Genomic DNA, 23100 nt, shown 5'->3' with positions numbered 1-23100 from the left:
ATGTTGCTGTATATAGTATGGTTGTGGTATTGTGTTAGTATGTTGTTGTTTATATTGCGCTTGTAGTGAATGGTAATATGTCGCAGATTTTACATTGGAAGAGGGATTAGTAATTAATTAAAGTTGTTTCATTTAAGTAAGTCTGTCTCTTGTCTGTTTTCTGGCATCAGCTGTGCTGAGTTCTTACTGAAACCACTAGAATCAACAGGCGGTGTATCAACTCAGGGCCGACGCATGATCAAGATACCAGTCACTCGTTGAGGAAAGAAATATTTATTAATAACTGTAGTAATCATGATAATAACTGCACTAACAGTGATAATAATTTAACGATATAATAAATAGTACTGTATCTCTGAAGCACACTGGAAGAAGACAGAAAGGACAACAAAACTAGAAGAGAAAAAAGAAAAGAAAAACTAAGAGTACACGTCTTTGAAAAGCTGAAAACTTTAAATTCTTCAATATATGTCTTTATGTATTAATTTACCTACTCTTTTATTCTATATTACCTTGGAACAACTGCCAAAAAGAAGAAAAAAAACTGAAATAGCTCGGTTTCTTGCACAGATTTCAGTGAAGCACATGAAGAGTTTTGTTTTGAATATACAGTAATACAACATTCTGATATACTGTGAGAAAGGACATGGGAGCATCTGTACATTGGGAATACAAAAGCACAACGTTTATAAGCCGTAAACAGACAGACAAGACAGACACACAGAAGGGAAGGGGTTGTCTTTCACAGGGTAAGCTTACTTCTATACCACCCACTTTTGTGCTTTGGGGGACTGCATAGGGCGATTGTGAACAGGGTTGGTGATGGGTGGGGCATATGAGGGAGGTAGCTGGGTCAGTGATTTTGGTTCAGGGGAGCTGGATCGGGTACTGTGTCCAGGACCAGGTTGGGTTTTTGAACAGAGACATGGTCGGCGTTGGGTGTTAGCTTGTAAACAAATTGTTTGAGGACAACTGACAGCTGGGTTTTAAAAGGAAGTAAGGAAGGAAGTAAGGAAGGAAGGAAGGAAGCTTGTGGATTTCTGGGAAGCCATACGTCATCGGGATAGATGCTGGATCTGGGATTTGGGGTCAGGGGTCAAAGGGTGAGGTCAGGAGCAGCGAGTGGTCATACAGTACAGTAATAAGTCTTTTTCAGAAACAGAGTTTAAGTGAAGGCTTCTTCACACCTGCTGGGGACAAATCCTAACTGGAGATCTGCACACTTAAATAACATTTTGAGTAGGTAATAGGACTCAAGTCCTTATTGACATCAAAGCACGCTGTGCGCAAAAGACTTGCAGAGATACGTGTGCTGATTTCAAATTAGAATTCATCCCTTTCAGAGCAAATATTAACACACTAAACCCACCTCTTTCAGTGGTGCCGGGAATAAAAAAAACTCACCAGTGGTTTGCGATCAATGAAGAAAAAAAATGCTCCCTGCTTAAGAATTCACTTGTTCATGTGTGAATCCGATAGAGTAACATATTCACAGCGGCACAGAGCTACACCAATGACCAGGGTTAGTTTCATCACTGCTTCTATCACACTTGTCTTTCACCTGGGATGGACAGCAAGTCTGTGTGTAAACAGGAAGGAAGTCTCAAACAGACAAAGTAACAGAACAATAGAACTAACAGAATCAGAATATCAGAATGTTAGAATGTCTCTGTGACTAAAACACCTCAGAGGTCCAGCTCCCAGATCTCTGTTAGATTGACATCATAGTTATTTTTTTGTTTTGTTTGCTTGTCCTTATATATCAGGCCTTGTTCTCCCTCAGTGCAGATGCGACTCCAGAAAGTGTCCCTGGAGCTTTGCAATGACAACTTGCCAGCCACATATTGAGTAGTGAGAGGCCAACAAGGGCTTCTCTCTGTTGGGTATTTCCTCTGAAACGCACACACGCACACGCACACAAGCACATACACACATGCACAGTTTTCCGGGTCAGGTGTTTTCATCTGTGCTGTATGGAATTAACATACAGCTTATCACCTGTCCTCCTGTCCAGCTTTAAAAGATACCTGTCCTGTGGAAACCAAACCTGTCATCTCTGAGGAAAAGAATGCAGCAAAATGGGATTATTTCTCCGGAACATTCCGTCCAGTACACGCACTTAGGCCTGCTGGTCAGGTACTGTTACACAGCCAGAGACAGGACCACTGGGGTGTGGGGAAACCTCTCCAGCGACAGGAGAGAGGGCTCTGTGTTTTACAGAACCACCATGTTGTTCTCTCAGAGCAGAGAGGGCGTCGCATCGTTCCAGGATCCTCAACCCCAGTCTTGTAAATGGGTCACAAATCCCCTCAAACAAACCTCAGGGTTTCAGCTTAGCGCTGTCGTCATGGGGCACACACCATGCCTTGTCTTGATCAGACAGGCCCCTCCCTCGCCCACCCCCACAGTGCTAGTCTCTGGCTCTCGCCCCCCCCCCACTGTCTTTTACGTCAGGAGAGAGAAGGGGGGGGGGGGGGATCAATAATTGAAAAAAAACGTCTTTTATCTGGCGCACAGGGTCGTCTGTGGCCAGCTCCCAGTCCTCCCTGATGTTCTTGTTCTCATCAAATGTGAAGATACTTGGTGAGAAGCCTTCTGACTGATTCAGTAACGATTACAAAGTTCTTATCCGGAGCGAGACAGTCTGCAGGGCACGAGTGTGTCTTCCGGAATACCTTCTCCGTGTGTTCCAAGGAATACTGTCCCCCCGTGGTTTCTGGCCTGGGAGTGACTGTCTGTTCAGTTTTATGTCCGAAAAATGTTCTTCTATATTATCATTGCGTAGTGTTCTACCTATAGTCTATAAGGTTACACAGTACAACATGTTGATAAAAAATAACAACATTTACATAAAAAGTCCAGTCATTTTTTTTTAAGTTACATTCAATAGTTGAACTGAAGAAAGAAAAGTAAATCAAACAGATAATATCGCCACACAAGTATAGTATAAATCTCTGTATGTTCAACAGTGCATTAAATCCTGTGTTATCAAATGAAACATCGCTAAAATCTCAAATCAAAGGCAAACTTACTTCCAGGGGTTGCAGATCACAAATAGATATATTTATATTCATCATATATAAATGTTTTTTCTTACTCAGTAATACAATAAATACAACATTAGTAAATGGCTACAATGGATTTTTCCCACCATGTTGGACAGCATGTTATTAGTACAATGTTTAAATATAGAAGGATGTGACGGAAGTACAGCTCCATAGAAATAGAAAGGCTTAAAGAGACTTTAAGAAAACTTGTTGGTTGGTTTTTAGATGCTTTTGACAGAACCGTCCACACCGCCCCCTTCGCCATCTCACCCTGCCCCCCCCTTTCCTTCTCACCCTGCCCCCCCCCTTCCTTCTCACCCTGCCTCTCTCTCTGTCCTACACTCTCTCCTTTCTCTTTCATATAGTACAGGGATTGAGACTGTCTCCTAACCAGCATCCTATTCACTACATAGTACACTCCTTCCCATCAGTAATATACACTATGTAGAGTTTAGGAGGTCAATTTAGCCCCACACCAGAACACTGCCGTCTTAATCACAACAGCATAGAAATGGGTTTTGAAACCGATCCAGAGGTTAGGGTTAGGTTATGGTCAGGGTTAGGTTAGGGTTAGGGTTAGGGTATTTCCTCAGCTTTATTTGCCCTGTAGGCTCCTCCAACCATCTTGCACCTCCTCTCCTGTCTTTGGCATGGGACATGGTCGCATCCAGGGGTTTTCCTCGTTCAACAGACCAGGTGGACTCGAAGCGCAATGTGTACAGAAGAGCTGTGTTTGAAGAGCTATTCCAAGAGTCCACGTCCTTCCTCCGCAGTCCGACCGCAGTCATCCCGCAGTCATCCCGCAGTCATCCCGCAGTCATCCCGCACCCCCCAGAGGGTGTCTGGTGTTTCATTCTAAACAGCAGGTCGACTGCCGAGCCAGGCTGACCTGTAAACGCGGTCCACTAGGATCATAGCTCGTGTATGAGGTCAGGTCTTGACCCTGGCAACCTATGACCAGTGGACATTAGTGGAAGACGCAGCCTAGCTCTCAGTCACCAGCCACATTACCACCATCTTATAAGCCGGTCCTTCCAAACATCCCTTCAACCCCCAAAAAGCAGGGGGTATGGGGTGGTGTGTAGGGGGAGGACAGAACGTCACCCCCTCTTTCCCCCAGTCAGCTCAAAGACATTAGACACTGTTGATCTGTTTCAAGACACATCATACTCATTACTTTTTTCTTTTCATGATCATTCTTATACATACATATAATATATCTACATACATTAATCTTTGCTCTTTTTGGAAATCATAAACTTAAAAAAGTTTAGAAAAATAAAATAGTTTTATGGTGACCTTTCTCACGGTCTCTTCCGCTGAGCAGGGCTTGTCCCAGGGAGAGCTACGTCTGGCTCCGCCCCTAAAAGTTGAGGCGCAGTGGTTTAGCCGTTGCTATGGTTCCCGGCCAAAACATATTCCATCCATCCTCCCCTTTAAGCCTCGACAGAAGGGATCCTGACAATGTCCTTTCTGTTTGTATTTGTGTTGGTTACTTTGTTGGTGTTTGTTTTTGTTGTTGTTGTTGTTGTTGTGTTTGTCCATGTTGTCAACCTTCTAGTCTGTGTTTCATTTACTAGAGTGAAGAAGAAACAAATAGATCAATGTCAATTGCTAATTAAAACTATTGTATTTTCAGCAAAATGATTTGTAATATATTAAATGCCAAATGGGAGAATTTAATATGTTTCCAAAGGACAGGATTAAAACTGTACAAAATCTGTCAAAATAAATATCATGGCAACAAGCTGATTTAACATAAAAATCCATACAACAATATAAATATTGTTATATATATATACATTTATATTGTTAATATTGTTGTATATACAGTAACATTAACACATCTGTAACATTTTAACCAGTTAACCATTAAGAGAGAATGTGAAGAAATAAAAGCCAGACTTTACAGGACAAACCAGGACACCTAGTAGAAACATCTTGTCACCTGCAACGGGCTACTGGAGAAATGACCCATTTAATGATACAATGTTCCTGCATTTCCCTACAATTACATGAAAGAACAGTGGTAAGCACCTTTTAAGTACCTGTTCTTATATAGCAGTGATTACATGGCAATCACACTGTAATTAAACAGGTTATTCCCTAAAGCGGGGAATGTTATGTAGGTTTACCAGTAGGCCAGCGATATCTAATGGATATCAAACAATGACCTTTTTGGGTCCTGGTAGGGAATGACATTGAGAGAAAGAGAGACAAATACAGATAGAAACAGACTGACAATGTTTCACGTGCAAAAAAAGCCCTTTGATCTGATATTGAAATTAAAGAGAGAGAGACCACAGACTACAGACGTAGTGACCACAAAGACCACCAGCTACACAATGAATGGGGATAATACAGGTAAAAGACCACCAGCTACACAATGAATGGGGATAATACAGGTAAAAGACCACCAGCTACACAATGAATGGGGATAATACAGGTAAAAGACCACCAGCTACACAATGAATGGGGATAATACAGGTAAAAGACCACCAGCTACACAATGAATGGGGATAATACAGGTAAAAGACCACCAGCTACACAATGAATGGGGATAATACAGGCAGGATAATGAATAACTCCAACTGTCTCCTTTCCAATGTACTCTTCTTACAGTAAAACCTGCTCACTGTTTTGGTAATATTATATATTTCTGTTTGCTGTGGCAATGAATGTAGTGAAGGCCATTTGAATTGAATTTAGAGAAACCAACAGAGAGAAAAAGAGACGGAGAGAGAGAAAGACAGATACTGACACAGGAAAAAGGGAGGCCAAAAGAAAGAGCCTGATATAAAAACAGAGAGAGGCCGACACAGAAAGAGCAAACCAGAGAGACAAACAGAGAGAGAGAGAGGTGGACAGAGAGACCAACCAAGAGAAAGAGGAAAACAGAGAGACCAACCAAGAGAGAGAGGAAAATAAATACCAACCAAGAGAGAGAGGAAAACAGAGAGACCAACAGAGAGAGAGAGAGGAAACCAGAGAGACCAACCAAGAGAGCGAGGTGGACAGAAAGAGAGACAGAAAGAGAGAAGGGAATCATCTCTGTGTTCTTCAGAGTTGGGCGTCACACAGCAGGGGTTAGAGGGCTGTATGACCGGCAGCTACAACTCAGAGAGAAGAGGAGGAGTAGAGAAGGAGAGGAAGAAGGGAAGAGGAGGCGTGAAGGAGAGGGTCCTGGGGGCTGTTGTCATGACAGAACCTCTTTAATTTGGAGAGATGAGCGCTGGGCACGTCAATCTTCAGAGGAAGAACACAGAGGCCGACTTTAATTTCAGTAACACTTTGTTGTCCCTTACGACACCTCACCCCCCTCCAACTCTCAGCGCCTCCCCCTGCCCCTCCTGGTCCTCCGGAGAGAGGAACCCAGAAACCTGTGAATCTGTACCATGTTTCCCCAATCAGCCTCAATAACGCCTCCCTCTCGTCTGTCGTAGGGGCTCCTCTCCCAGCCTCCCCAGAGAGGACAGATAAAGATCTGCTCCACAAACAACCACAGAGCCAGTCTTCTCCACAGGACGAATGGAGGGAGAGAAGAACGATGAAGAAGATTGAAGAAGAACAGCGGTGCCCCTCTGGTTGTTGTTGTGGTGAAAGCTTCCCCCACCTCGCTGCCTCCCTCCCTCCCTCCCTGCCCCCCCACTCCATCCCTCCCTACCTCCCTCCCTACCTCCCTGGCCCCCTTCTGCATCCCTCCCTCCCTGTCCCCCTTCTCCATCCCTCCCTCCCTCCCTCCCTGTCCCCCTTCTCCATCCCTCCCTCCCTCCCTGTCCCCCTTCTCCATCCCTCCCTCCCCCACTGCCTCCTTGAGAGCAGAGGTGACAAACGTATTAATCACTTGGGGTAAATAACTCCTGAAGAAGTTAATGGGTTGAGAAGCCCCTCCCTCTAAGAGAAGAAAGGAGGAGGGACAGATATGAAGAGGAATGAATAGCGAGAGAGGGATTGAGAAGGAGGACGAGAGACAGAAGGAGAGATAAGAGAGAGGGGACATGAAAGGAGGGGGTGTATGGAGAATCCTCTGGATGACCCTCCATGTCACCTTGCAGTGTTGTGATGTCATAAGCATCCTTGACCAAACAGAGAAGCGTGAAGCCTGGGAGTAACTTGTTTAAAGACAAAGTATATTGAGCTTGAGGATAAACAATTCAAGATGATACATACTGTTTTGTTATATTGACATTGAAAAATCTGCGGATCCTTTTATATCAGGCCTACAGAGAAGCCTTGGATTTTGTCTGGAGAACAGTAATGTTCAGGATGGAGTACCATGCTACCAGTGGAGCCTGATGCAGGAAGGTTTCTGAACATATCAAGAAAATGAAAAACTGGACACACAGGCAACAAATCCACATGTTGAACGGCAAACACTCTGTTATGACCACTGGACATCTGAGTAGATACTGTATATACAAAAGAACTTGCATTACAAGTTTACATAAATACATTATTTTGAGTTATTCTGCTTTTTATAAAACATATTTCGTTTTAAAACAGAACAAAGTCGAACAAACATCCATTTAAACGACTCCACTCCGCCTCACTGGGCCACGACGAGAAATGAAGATGTTGAGTTAATCAAACCAGAAATGCACACCAGGGATTACAGATTACTGCAACTAAAGTTAGTTATTCCCTTCAAATATTATGGCAACGTGAGTCATATACTGGAGTTTATTAAACATTTGTGAGACTATAAATTGGGTCCCACGTGGGTCCTTTGACACCGCAGCTCGTTCGTAATATCCACCAGAATACTGTCACCTGATATTCCATTGAGGAAAGGCGTCTCTGTTTCTTTACATGGGGTAGATAATGATGAGTTACATGGCAGACGAGCCCGGCGCCCGGAACAGTTATATCATACGAGTGGGGACCACCTCCGCTGCAGCTGAACAGGCTATGGACATTGACTTGGTTCCAGCAGGGTAGAAATAAAGTAGAAATGAAGGGAAAGTGGGAGTGACTCCCAACACAGAGCCAACGGCAGCCATTTTGTGCCTGGCCCGTGGCCCGCGGCACGCCGTACCATCTTACAAATGACTGCATTAACAGAGCCAATTAAAGTGGCAATCATTTAATGGCTGCCTACCCAGCCAGGCGAGACAGGGACTTCCATCACGTCAAACAGGGCCGTAAGGCGACAGCGTTCAGCCGAAGCGGAGAGAGGCCCGCATTCTGGCCAGTGGACTGATCCCACGTCTCCAAGCCTCCTCTCGGCCCAGAGTCACACGGCTCGAAAACACCGCTGTGTCTGTTTTTAATGACAACTATCGATTTGATGTACATTTTACGAAAGGGCAAAAATAATCTTGGAATAAACAACTAATATTTGGAACAAATATAAACAATTATTTTTCCATTTTTTAAACTCATGTAGATTTTCAGAACAGGCTCTGCTGCTTTCACCAGAAATGGAGATGCAGTTGGAAGGATTGAAAAAAAAGCTGGATTTTATTGAGCCCCGTCCGTTCCTACCTCGCCTCCGCAGCCACTCCTTCCAGAACGCTCCATGTTGGCCTCCAAGCGCTCTTTCAGTTTTAGGAGCGTCGTAAAGGGGAACAAAGCTAGGGTCGTTTAAAATTCTGCTTGTCTACTTTGAAACAGGAAAATAACGACAGAAACCAACAAACTAAACAAAACAACAACATCAAATAAAAAAACAATTTGTCAGATGCTGCCTGAAAATAGGTCATTTGGACAGATTTTTTAAACACATACATTAATGATACACTTCACATGGTCATTAATGATACACTTCACATGGTCATTAATGATACACTTCACATGGTCATCTGACCTAAGACACACAGACACAGTGAACCATTGTTTCCTACATAGTAAGCATTGGAAAAAGGGTTTCATTTGGGAAGCATATGTTCTTCTATGTGAAAGTATCAACAAAGAGGTGAAAGCTTTTTTTTTCATGTCATATAAAATCTCCCCACTGTTTTTACTCATAAATATCAGGATACATGTTTATAAAAGGAAGAACGTTTTTTTCTCCTAACTTTCCTATACAATAATAGATAAGAGCACTATAATCATTTGTAAATACTAATAAATACCATTATAACACTTTACAATCTATAATTACACACAAATACAGGTTTGATGACTTGGAAACAAACCACAAATTGTAAAAATCTGAAAGAATAATCCTGAAAGAATTGTGTAAAGTGCCATGGAAGAGATTCGGACATACATACATATACAGGTATATATATATATATAATTAAAGTTCACATTCAATGATTATTTACATCAAAATATTAGATCAGCAGAGTTGGTATCCCATTACCACAGAACAGCTATTTTTACATTTTAATATTCTAACAAAAAGGGTGATGTAGTCTGATACATATTTATATATATATATATTTATATATATAAACACTGATATATTTCATGTGATTTATTTGTTAGTGTTTTTAAGTAGTTAGCCAAACAGGTCAAAGTATTGTCATGATAACAGATGAGTACCATCCTCTATTAACAGAAATGTCAACTACTCAACTGAAACAACAAGAACGAAATAAGTGTTAAGGTTTTAAGCACCCTCTTTTAAAATAAAAAAGCCATATGTTTGCCCTTGTAGCTAAACAAAAAGCCCCAGATGTTGTGCTGATAAAACAGGTGCTGTACTATCAACAGAGCAATCACAGTCTGTTAGACACACTGCCAGGAGTTTGGAAGAACGGAATGATGTGAAGTACAACTACTCGTGGAATTACACGCTCAAATCCAGTTACTGTAGTGTTTTCAGTAGTTCAATACCTTATTCCCATGCAGGGGTGGAAACAGGAATTAAACACTACCTTTTAGGACAAATAAATCAAAATAAAGATTAATTCATTTTTCATTCCAGATCCATTTAATTCTCATAAGAGAAATAGATGTTGAAGTACTTCAGTCACTTTAGTTAAACTGTACCTTGCTTATGAGAATTAAATGGATCTGGAATAAAAAATGAATTAATCTTAATTTTGAAAGTATTTTCCCAGTGAGGTCTTTGGTACCTTGGCTGCTATATTCTCTGAGTGCTCAGATAACAGCGTTAACATGTGTCTCCGCATACGTGTGTATGTGTGAAGGGTTGGAGAAGCACTACAATATGTGTATGTGTGAAGGGTTGGAGAAGCACTACAATATGTGTATGAGGACGTGGCGTCTGAGCTGCATAAATAAGGATCCCAAGAGAGAAGTTCAGCAGAAACCCAAGGACACGGTAGGATGGAAGATCACATGTCCTCCATTTCAAAGAGAGGAAGAGGATGAACACAGAAGTAGGAGATGAAAGGAGGGAGAGGAAGAAGCAGTTCATCCAATCACACTTCCCAAAAGCCTGCCGTTCACTGGGAACTGCAAGGAAGAATAGAAGGAGTCCGGACAATTAAACACACCCGCCATGACAACTCACCAAAAGGGTGCATTGTTATGTTGTTTCCATGACAAGGGACCATGTAGTGGTGTGTGTGTGTGTGTGTGTGATGTAATGTTGTGGAGTAGTGAGTGCGTGTATTGCGTAGTGTTTTGGGGTAGTGTGTGTGTAATGTAATTGTGAGTAGTGAACTACGTTGTAACTTGTAATTTAGCTCTAATTTGCAGTAGATTGGTGCTTGTTCAGCTAAACCCAAATCCAGAGGATGTGTTCAGTAGTAAACCACTGGTGTAGTGAACACTTGAAAGGACTCTTATTTACAGGATAAAATACACTTTTGGTCAAAACACAGCACGATCAAAAAGTGATCTACCGTACGTATTCTTGCAATTTGTATTAATTTACAATCCAGTTCTGTTCATAAATGCATCTAAACCCTCTTTTACATTAGCAGTATTTAATGTTTATAAACAGACACCCAATCTAAAACCAGAAAGGGGGGGGGGTATGAGTATGAGCACACAGCCATTAAAAAAGGTCTTTAAACTTGATGCTAGATGTTTCCTCTTGGTGAAAGTAGCCTGTGAGTCAAGATAAACTGTAATCCACGGTTCAGTTTCCTTCAAACAGGCTCTACCTTCAGCCACTGCTGGCTAAAAATCAATGGACCTCATCAAGCCATGTGAGAATGTTCATTTTTTAATGGCCAACTCACCTGTAAGTAACATCAAACTAAATATGAAGATGATTTCTGGTGATCTGGGGATTCTTTTTGCACATGTTCCGATGTCCTTTTGACGTCGATTGATTTTTTGCGGAGGCTGAAGTTAGAAGAGGTTTATAATGGCGTTTTAAAGAATTACAGTTTCTCAATCAAGACCAGATCAATTGCTTAAATTTTCTATGTTGTTAGGTACATGGTTTGGAAAAGTGATTCTAGTCAACCAAACTATGTTTCAGAATGGGTTCATTTCTTTCAGTTTGTATTAACAAGTACCTTGGAAAACTATATTTTCAAAGTAGCTTACGCAACATTGTTTGTGTGTGTGTGTGTGTGTGTGCTTGCACTTATGACTGGGACTGCGCTTGTGTGTGTGTGTGTGTATCTGTCTGTAGTCAGCGTGGTGTATCTTGAAATGAGATCAGTGCTTATTGACTGAGCTCTATTATCAGTGATCTGAGGGGTAAATTGCCTTGGTAGAACTCCTCTACTCAGCCCTCTATCCTCCCCCTTTACCTCCCCTCGTGCACACACGCACGCACGCGCACGCACACACACACACACACACACACACACACACACACACGCACGCACGCACGCACGCACACACACACACGCACACACACACACGCACACACACGCACACACACACACGCACACACACACACACACACATATACACACACACACATATATACACACACACACACACACACACAACTATTACTGCATTCATGAATGTGTCTGTATGTATAAGGGTGTTCGTGTGTCAGTATTTGTGGTGGTGAGAGTGTGTCTGTTTGTATAACATTGTGAGTGTGTGTGTGAGTGTTTGTTTAAGTCTTGGGGGTGCGGAGAGTGTTTTGTCTAGGGGTGTGTGTGTGTGTGTGTGTCAGTCTTTGGGGTGGGGAGAGTGTTTTGTCTAGGGGTGTGTGTGTGTGTGTGTGTCAGTCTTTGGGGTGGGGAGAGTGTTTTGTCTAGGGGTGTGTGTGAGTGCGTGTGTCAGTCTTTGGGATGGGGAGAGTGTTTTGTCTAGGGGTGTGTGTGAGTGTGTGTGTCAGTCTTTGGGGTGGGGAGAGTGTTTTGTCTAGGGGTGTGTGTGAGTGCGTGTGTCAGTCTTTGGGATGGGGAGAGTGTTTTGTCTAGGGGTGTGTGTGAGTGTGTGTGTCAGTCTTGGAGGTGGGGAGAGTGTGTGTTCGTCCTCCCAGATCAGGGAACATGCTCATTGTTGTAAGAATCTGTGGGACGAGGGGACTATTTTACAACCACGTTAAATTGGTTCACCTCCATCCCTCCCACAATGACCTGTTCTCTATCGCTCTCATTCTCTCTCTCTCTCCCCCACACACACCCCACCATTCCTGAACACTGCTAGCCCTGGGAGTGTGTGTGTGGAGTCACCTTGAGGAGGGTTCCATACGAGTAGAGAGAGTCAATCTCAGAGAAATGAAAGAAGAACATGTCCTTAAAGACATTTTTCAGGGTGTTTGGAAGAAAGAGATGGAGAGAAATGTGAGCGCTATCAACCCAAACCCACAGTCAATGGGGAACACTTGGAGATTAGTAGTGACCTCTTGACACAAAGTGAATGAAGAGTTTGGTCTGATTGTTAACATGCCATACTGGTTCTCCACCACCAGGCCTTACTGACTTTGCACCTACACATTTAACTGAAAAAGAGAGTGATAGTGGGTGTGTGTGTGTGTGTGTGTGTGTGGTGGAGGAGTGGGGGCTGTAGATACTGTGTAAATTGTTGGGATCAGAGTATGGCCTATTTGTCAGAAGATATAACAGATATGCTCTGGAATCAACATCTTCTAACTGCATCAAGGATGTGGATATGTTGACATTAATGATTGCTACTGAATCTCACCATTTGTCCTCATATTGTGTCCAACAACCAGGTTTCCCTTCAGTTCTGAGCCATTCACGACATGATCACTCATCTCAAGATGTCAGTGTTAAAAGATGCACTCATCCCCAACTTTTGTGCACCATAAAAAAAACGCTATTGTAAGTAAAACATGACTATCATATTCAGTCATTTAAATGACATGGAATGGGTTTGTAAATGCTTATAATAATATTTTCCTCCCAATAGGCTCATATGCAAATCTAAAACATTACAGGCTAATGATGTATAAGACACATGCTTCACTTCAGTTGATTGACAGTTGACTATGTGGCAGTGGACAGGTTACATCTTGTTTCCACTACTTGTCAATGCATAAACCTGGGAACACCTGGGAACTTCCATCCTGAAGGGCTGAAAGACATATCTTCTACCTGGTAGGTATTCATCCTCACCAGGTGTCTCAGGTCTGAATTAGAAGGACAGGGTGAAGACCAGAAGGGTTTGTCCCTCCAGGTTGGGACATCCCAACTATCGGCCAATGCTGACAAAGCCTTTTATGATTCCACTCACTGAGTGGATAACAGGGGCTCCCCCTTAAAACTTTCAATGCCTATTAGTTTGATAGTCTGTAATTTTTCAGCATTGTCCAATGGCCCTAGGTTTTTACCAGCTCTTGTGTGTGTTTTCCTGGTGTCTTTGATTAATGGGTCATTTAATGGGTCATTTGACGGCTTGTCATTTGACGGCGTGTGTGAGTTTGTTAATCATATCCACAGGCTAAACATTATTCTGTCATACATCTGGATTTCTCCATTATTGTAGAAATATGGCGTGAACCTATCATATGTGTGTACTGCAAACACTATTCAATTGTAAGCTGACGTGTGTAGACAAAATCAGGCCAGCCCTGATGATTATTGTTTCTTGCCAGCTTTGCTGTTCTAAGAAGATGAGAGAAATTAGTCTTTTAAGAACCAATGGTTTTGCGAAGCATGTCGATCTGGTTGGTGCACATTCGGTAAGGGGTTATGGTAAGGGTTATGGTAAGGGTTATGGTAAGGGGTTATGGTAAGGGTTATGGTAAGGGTTATGGTAAGGGGTTATGGTAAGGGGTTATGGTAAGGGTTATGGTAAGGGTTATGGTAAGGGTTATGGTAAGGGGTTATGGTAAGGGGTTATGGTAAGGGGTTATGGTAAGGGGTTATGGTAAGGGGTTATGGTAAGGGGTTATGGTAAGGGTTATGGTAAGGGTTATGGTAAGGGTTATGGTAAGGGTTATGGTAAGGGTTATGGTAAGGGGTTATGGTAAGGGGTTATGGTAAGGGTTATGGTAAGGGGTTATGGTAAGGGGTTATGGTTAGCCTAAGTTAACTAATGTTATTATCTAATGTTATTATTATATCAGTGTTCAGTCAGACTACCTTTTAAAGGTAACGCATAACGTAACGCGTTAGTTTTAAATAATCCCTTACTAGTTACTTTTTAAATAAAGTTACTTAATTAACCGCAGTGCAACCAACTTAGCTTCATGTACAGTAGTGTTATTATCTCCAGTAGCAAGTGGCAACAAAGGACACAAATATAGCAGCAGGAGTTCTCCCAGATGAAGGGCATGATAGACCAAACCACCGCCCAGCTCCCGTTCATTTCAAATCAATACGTAGTGTCCACAAGCGACTTCTGCAGTGAAAGGCTTGGCTGCACAATTCAAGGTTGGGAAGCACTTTATTATTTTGACTACGTCATTATAACCCTCATCTATAACAAATCAGTGCGGTTATTGTGTTTTGCTGCAATCTCTTGCCTGTCGGACAACCAAAGTTAGATCCCAAATCATCCTCTGTCGGACAACCAAAGTTCGATCCCAAATCATCCTCTGTTGGACAACCAAAGTTCGATCCCAAATCATCCTCGGTCAGACAACCAAAGTTCGATCCCAAATCATCCTCTGTCGGACAACCAAAGTTCGATCCCAAATCATCCTGTCGGACAACCAAAGTTCGATCCCAAATTATCCTCAGTCAGACAACCAAAGTTCGATCCCAAATCATCCTCTGTCGGACAACCGAAGTTCGATCCCAAATCATCCTCTGTCGGACAACCAAAGTTGATTGCAAATGAACATCCAAATACATGTTCTGTTTCTAAACAGGATTTTACTTTCAAAAGTAACATTCCCCAACACAGGTTATTTTATAGACAAACTATACTGGCTGTATAAGGTCCTTCTGGGTTTGGGGAATATCATAATTACCCAGAAAAGTCTCATTTCGCTCTAAAAGGTGACAAAAACTCCAATGTTGATTTTATTGTTCTTGTGAAATATAGTGAATTTATTTTCAGGTAGCAATGCATTTCTATGGTGTGGAAACCGACATCTGGACTGAGGTGGCGGTCCCTAGTTCCCCTGCAAATTAGCGAATTGCTGTGACAATTACTTTTTTACAAATTGGTCAATTAAAGGAGAACGAGAGTGAAAGAGAGAGGCAGAGAGGGAGACGGGAAAAAGAGAGAGAAAAGACAGATAAATGTGAAAATGGTTGGTATTTTTCTCTGCTCCCGGACGTCCAGTAGGCCAGGGCAAGTGAGTTAGGTGTAACAACACAAATTGTTTCCCACCCAAAACCAGTTCCCACTCAGCTGTCACTAGATCCAAGATGGATGCTTGTAGATTGGGATCAATCGATACCAGCTACATGGTCGTATCCTCCACACTCCTTCCATTTCCTGCTTCATCACAGTAACACTGAACATCTTTGCTGGGAGGGCTACACACCTCCTACCCAACGCCAATCACCTCCTTCCATTTCCTGCTTCATCACAGTAACACTGAACATCTTTGCTGGGAGGGCTACACACCTCCTACCCAACGCCAATCACCTCCTTCCATTTCCTGCTTCATCACAGTAACACTGAACATCTTTGCTGGGAGGGCTACACACCTCCTACCCAACGCCAATCACCTCCTTCCATTTCCTTCCCAACTCTGCACTTGAGACTTGGGGGATAAATGGTGCCCTGTTCCCTTCATAGCGTACTACCTTCCACCAAGGCCCATAAAAAACCGTTTGGCCAGACTGTCTACATGGTAATGTATATGGTTGTTGTTGTTCTGGCACCAACTCACTGGCCTAACCAATAGGTGTACACATCCTGAATACTGTATGGCACACCCCCTTGTGCCTTATTGCTTACATATATGTCTGTACTCCCTTCTCAAATAAACTCAGGAGTTGCTACTCTGAGCAAATCTATGCCAGCCAATTTCCGGGAATGAGACAAGAGAACAGACCAAAGTCATGGGATGAGACAAAAGAACACTAGCAGATGTCAGGGTATGAGACAAGAGAACACCTGTGATTCTCATGGGATGAGACAAGAGAACACCTGTGATTCTCATGGGATGAGACAAGAGAACACCTGTGATTCTCATGGGATGAGACAAGAGAACCCCTGTGATTCTCATGGGATGAGACAAGAGAACACCTGTGATTCTCATGGGATGAGACAAGAGAACCCCTGTGATTCTCTTGGGATGAGACAAGAGAACCCATGTGATTCTCATGGGATGAAACAAGAGAACACCTATGAAATAAACCATAGAGGGATAACTTTCTCAGCAGAGTTGAGGGGCCTGGTTTATTGTCTTAATTAATCATACATCCACCATTTTAATCACAGTATCAGTCACCATAAACTCCTTAACTTCGTTGTTTGATAGTGTTAGTAATTCAAAGATTTAGTTACCTTGAACTGTGAATTGAACGCTCTGGATTAAAAATATTTTAAACTGTCCGATGACCAAATGATGCACAGCAATAGAAGCTGTTTTAATGTTATAACTGTAGTGGTTTTATTGCTTATTTTGAAAAAAAACTGAGGGTAATTGTGTAAAATGCTGTGTTCTGCTTTACACCCATTCTGTGGAAATAGGATACCTTCTGCGTTTGGATCCCTGCCACAATCAATGCTGTCTCTGACATTGCTGCTGCCTAGCCAATACCCATGCCAAACCTCTCCTTCTCCCACTGCACTCTAACATACATCACTTCCTCCAGCTCAACACTCTAACATACATCACTTCCTCCTGCTCACCACTCTAACATACATCACTTCCTCCGGCTCAACACTCTAACATACATCACTTCCTCCGGCTCAACACTCTAACATACATCACTTCCTCCTGCTCAACACAAAAAAATGCAACAATATTTGAGAAAAGGCGGTTTGGAGAGTGAACGTGCATAGAAATGCACTTGTATGAGGTGGTCCTTCATCCTCATCAACCAAATTATGTATACAGAAGCAGATCCCAAAATAAAATAGTTATATATAAAATATAAGTAGAATATTGCTTTGAAAATGAAATGCTGATTCAAAGGGTTTGTGGCAGATCTCAAGTCTTTCACATTAGGTTCCAGATGATGTTGACTGTTGGGCAATACTAGCCTGGTAACAAACTGACATAAGCTTGACCACTCAACTACTTTGGATAATTTATTCCAGGACACAGACAAGAGGAGATGGAGGAGAGGAAGTTGGAATCAGAAAACCCCAGTTTCTCTACAGTCTTAGATGAATAAACTACAAAGCAGGATAAACAAGTTAGCCTAAATATTTCAAATTACTTTTAATTATACTTTTAAAAGAATAACCTGAAATGGGCCTAGTTCAATTAACTCGTCAACCCCAAACACACACACATATATACGTATACATATAGTAGTAGTAGTATATATATATATACACACACACATGTATACATATACATATAGTAGTAGTAGTAGTATATATATATATACACACACATATATACGTATACATATAGTAGTAGTAGTATATATATATACACACACATATATACGTATACATATAGTAGTAGTATATATATATATATACACACACACACATGTATACATATAGTAGTAGTAGTATATATATACACACACACATTTATACGTATACATATAGTAGTAGTAGTTTATATATATACACACACATATATACGTATACATATAGTAGTAGTAGTTTATATATATACACACACATATATACGTATACATATAGTAGTGGTAGTATATATATACACACACATATATACGTATACATATAGCAGTAGTAGTTTATATATATACACACACATATATACGTATACATATAGTAGTAGTAGTTTATATATATACACACACATATATACGTATACATATAGTAGTGGTAGTATATATATACACATACACACACACATTAGTAGTTCTTTTTAGATATGCATCCAAGTCATCCATCCAGGCATTGCTCCTGCTGGGAATGCCATCTGCAAGTCTCCAAACCAAACCATCATTACTACGGGTTTGTTCTACAAGCTTTTTGGTTCAGACAATACTTTAAAAAAAATAATCATCTGAGTCTCACAAAAGTACTGGGTTGCTCAAACTGGAATTGCTGAACATTAGTGGGTTTAATGTATATTGGGAAAATGACTAATTGAAACAATAAGAGTGGAGGAAATGGGACGGAATTAAAACCAGCAATCACAGACACCTCCCGAGGGAGCCCAGTTAAAAGCACACAAGTTAGCGAAATACAGTTGCTGCAACCAAAACAGAACATCTTCTGTCATTTACATTCAGATACAACATTTTCCAATCATTAAAAGTGTGAAATGAACATCAATATTTTAATTTGACTTCCTCGAGAAAGAGAGATATAACAGATCAAGAAGGTCCTGTGCCCGTTCTCTGTTCTGGACTACCTGCTTTCTCTAATTCCATCATTGTCAACCTACAGCAATACATTCAAATCCATCCAGAAAGTAAGAAGGAAGGAGCATCATCATTCCCAAACAGGTTCAGTACGTGGATGACAGATGGGATGTCAGATAAAACTCAACTTGGTAAAGTCTTTACAGGGGGAGTTGTGTGTTTTGTTGACCTGGAAGCATTTGTTTAGTTTTAGTTTTCCATGGAAGAGGAAGGAGGCATTTAGTTTGATAGTCTGTGTTTGTTTGTTTTTCCGGGGGGCGGAAGGAGGGAGTGGGGGTGCGCTTGTCCCTCTCTCTATCCTCTCTAGTAGGGAGTGAAGCGACCAAACCCTCCTCTGTATAGGCTAGCCTGCAACATCAAAGATGAAAAAAGCTCCAATCAGCATTCAGAAGAGCAGGAATGAGTTTAGAGAATAATTATTATAGTGGCTTATTTTTCCCTCTCAAAACCTTCTTCCCTTTTTAATTTTTTGGCAAAGTTTGGATGTTGTTTGGAGACGCTAGAGATTAAAATTCAAAGATGCTGATGGGTTGTGTGCAGGTATACATGTCGCTATGTTTGGGAAAAAGGAATGGCAGAAGTGGAGAACTGATTAGTCAGAGGATTTATACTAGATCCTCTAAAGTTAGACATCTTCAATCAAATCTACAAGTTCTAAATAGGTCATTGAATCTGATATACAGTATCCAATTCTCTTTCATGTCCAGATCATGATTTATACCCAGCATGCACCCCTTTCTCTGCTACCTGGCCCTCACTCTGCCCCTAAGTAGGTTATTCAAGTATCCGAGAACAGACATGGATGGGCATATCTGTCCACTGCCCAGAGCCATGTGGTAAAGGTGGCACGGATAATCTCGTCTCCAACCCGTTGCTGTTCCTTAGGAAGAAGCTATTCTGCTTTAACCTCCTTGGACCTCATTAAACAGACTCCTAGCCCAGGAAATACTCATCAAACATCATTATATATATTACATCTTTCTCGTCTTCTCTTCCTCTCTTTCTACTCTCACTCGCTCTTTTAATAAGTGCTCGTGCTTGTTCAGTGATTCTACAAGACGGCTTATAGCCATTTAGTTCATTTAGTCACGTCTAGTTTTGCCTTGGTGTTTTGCCTGGCCCTCTTCTAGTCATTAAACCACTCCACCTTCCTCGTCGTTTTGCTGTTGTGTAGTTTGGAAAAACATTTTTTTTTGTAGTTAAGTAGTGAAGTAGTGTGTGTGTGTCTAGGGAAAAGGGAGGAGAATTTTGAAGGAAAAAAAGGAGAGGAATAAGGTAATGAAAACACAGGCCACAGTTTGAATTAAGTAAATGAAGAGGAAAAAAACGGTCATGTAATTAATGAAGGCTTTTAGCTAGCAGCTGTATGAGAGTGTGTGTGTGTGTGTGGGGGGGGGGGGGGGGTTTGCTCGGTCAGGAGATGGGGGAGGAAGGAGGTGGCTTTCCCGGAATCACACGCGTGTCAGCACACAACACTCGCCACATCTGTCTGAGGCAACACCTCTCGACCAATCAGCTTCTCCGACAGAGCAAAGGAGAGCCAGATGACTCAGGTATCATTCCTCTTGTCTCTCTCTCTTTCTCTCTCTTTCTTTTTCTTTAATCTCTCATGGTCTGACGCTGTACCAGCCTGATGGTCGTTAATCTTTGGAGGATGTCCCTACCCATACCCGCGAAAGAAAACAAATTGTTCTTTCTTTTTTCTTCTTTTTTTCTGTTTGGGCTATCATTTATTTATTTATTTTTCATCTGGAAGATATTTTTTCATCTTTGATGTTAGCTGCAAAAGCTAGCTAAAAACAAACATTAACTAATCGACTATTTCCTCACGAGGAGATTTGTAAGACTCCTCTGCCTGTGGCGGGGGCCCAGGTCTCAGTGGGAATTCAAGCAAAAGGCTTTGGGCCAAAGAAACTGAAGAACAAAGCAGCAACATCCCTGGTTGATTCACTGAAGGGGCAACAACTCAGCTTTAAACTGATAAATCTCATGTATGGAGAAAAAGGGAAAAACCCTGTGGTGAGTCAGCTGCTTTTAGGAAATCAAAGCTCTCCTCACAGCTGTCACATTCTATGAATAATAAATAGCACATTGTATTCATATAATATCCTTCAACATGTTTCTGGACAACTACCCACATCCCAAATGGTGCCCCTATTCCCTCCAGTGAGAGGCACTTTGAGCAGAGCCCTTAGGGGACAGGGCAACATTTGGGCCGGCATCGGAGGACTCACCATAGTACCAACGCTGTAGGTGGCGGCTGGACCAATCGTGTGGTGATATGGATCTGCTGTTGCATAGACTCTCCCGTAACTGTGGAGAAAAGAGGCCACGCCCTCTTAGAACAGTCCGCCTTCACATCACATCAACTCAAAATCAATAACAAAACGTCCGTGGTGCGAGATAAAACCCAAAACCGGATGTTCAGTCCATATTGACCATTTTATTAATTGCTTCACCTAGTGGACATAACGTCTGGCAGGAAGTACCTGCACATCGGTTTTGAATGAATGGAGGACCTTAAGAGATTTGACAAGAGATAAGTAGCGTCCACACCAGTCCACAATGAGTATGCATGAGACACTAACACTCTGGGTCGTCCATTTTAACTGGGGTCCAGAGCCTGGATCTATAATCATCTCCCCTCTCAGTCACGTTACCGACAGCCCTGTGGGATGGAAATGCAATCGATGTCTCGCAATAAATGTACGTCGTAAAGGTGAGAGTGTGTGATTGCAATGATTTGTTTTACCCGTTTCAATTTATGAGAAAAAGGAGTGAGTGTTTTATCTTCTGGTTGAGGTATGAAGGGAGGAAGGAGCAATGTGATAAACATAAAACTAGTCCCACAGACAGGGAGAGGAGAGACAGAAGGAACGAGGGATCAGGAATAAAGATGGACACTGGGAGAAATGGGAAGAAAAGGGAGAAAGTTGGAGATACATTTGGCACAAGGTATGTGAGAAGCAGAGACAGAAAGAGTGGGCCCAAAAGAGGAGGAACACAAAAATAAGGAACTAAAAGAAGAGGAACTAAGAGCAGCAACTGAAAGGGGGAGAACCGAAAGAGGAGGAACTAAGAGCAGGAACTGAAAGTGGTAGAACAGAAAGAGGAGGAATCTAAGCAGGAGGAACTAGAAGAGGGAAAAAAGTGGAAGAGGAACAAGAATTGGGGAATAAATACAGGTCCAATAGAGAAGAGGACCAGCAGTGAAAGAGACTCACTGTGGGTTATAGGGTCACCCTCTCCACCTCTCCCCTCCTCCTTTCCTCCACTACACTTCCATACACCTCCCCTATCTCCCCTGCCCTCCTGCACCTCCCTCTGTCTCTGGAGGTTTGCTCCCTGTCTATACACCAGCACTAGCTTGGAACTAATCCCCCCGACCACACAGTACCAGACAGGCTGTGTTGACTGTCTTATTTATGCCTCTTCTCCTCGTCCCTCTCTCAGTTCTCTCTCTTCCAAAAGCAAAGGATGTCAGTGGAGGTCTGGAGGGCAAAGATAAGGCTTGGCCTATCAGAAGGGAGAGGAGAATGTAGGGATGTCAGAGAAGGGGAATAAAAGGTTGGAGGAAAAGAGGAATGGATTATGGAGGAGAAATGGAGGTTGAAAATGTCTGCTGGAGGGAGGGAGGGAATGAATGATATTTGGGAGCATGACATCATTGGAAAGAAGTGTACAGATGAATGAAAGGATGGTAGGATTAAAGAAAGGATGGATGAAGTAAAGAAAGGATGGAAGACTAGATAGTAAAGATTGATGGAAAGAAGGAAGCTGGTCAATGTGCAGAAGAAGTGAATAGATTGATCACTCAAGAGAGTAGGGGTGGAAATGCATACAAAAGAATCTACACCCAAATATATAAAGTTGACATTCACCTCCCAAACGCAATGGACCTGATTGGCTGTGGAGCTACTGTAGTAAGACGAAATCTGATTGGAGATGGCTGTGACTGTGTGAAAGAAGTGGAGGCATGCTGCTCTCAGTACCACACTGATCCACTCACTAAGCCCTCCAGGCCAACAATAAATAACAACCCCAGTCCTCGTGAACTGACTGACTCACTTTAAATCACAAGAGCTTTATAAAAGCACAGGGGAAAGAGAGAAAGACAGAGAGGAAAAGATGACAGAATGATAAAGGCTGAACAGAGTCAGAGAGAAAGAAGAACAGCAGGATACAATTAAATACACCAATGGAGAGAGAGAAAGAGAATGCAAGAGAGAGAGAGAGAGAGAGAGAAAGAGAGAGAGAGAACAGTGAGCCCTTTACCTGTTCTACTGTTCATAATTCCCTGGGAGGGTGGAGTGTTGTCTGATAATTCCCTG

The 23100-nt window shown here is 42.1% G+C and overlaps 1 protein-coding gene across 9 annotated transcripts in view; it reads right to left on the bottom strand.

Annotated features, from left to right (window-relative positions):
• Nucleotides 1-257: 257 nt before the first annotated feature.
• The window catches only part of rbfox3a (RNA binding fox-1 homolog 3a), a 546865-nt gene continuing 524022 nt past the window's right edge, over nt 258-23100 (bottom strand). For 8 of the 9 annotated variants that reach the window (XM_029120431.1, XM_029120430.1, XM_029120433.1 and 5 more), the window contains 2 exons: nt 21004-21082; nt 18267-19117 (listed from right to left, as the gene is read on the bottom strand). In XM_029120431.1, the coding sequence (XP_028976264.1) occupies nt 19073-19117; nt 21004-21082 (124 nt within the window). In that variant the 3' untranslated portion in view covers nt 18267-19072. Of the gene's footprint in view, nt 4624-18266; nt 19118-21003; nt 21083-23100 lie in introns of those variants that run through there. The other variant, XM_029120435.2, reaches the window with a different exon arrangement.

This window comes from Esox lucius, chromosome 6 (assembly GCF_011004845.1).
Source record: "Esox lucius isolate fEsoLuc1 chromosome 6, fEsoLuc1.pri, whole genome shotgun sequence".
Lineage (NCBI taxonomy): Eukaryota > Metazoa > Chordata > Actinopteri > Esociformes > Esocidae > Esox > Esox lucius.
This window is presented reverse-complemented; position numbering and strand designations above follow the sequence as displayed.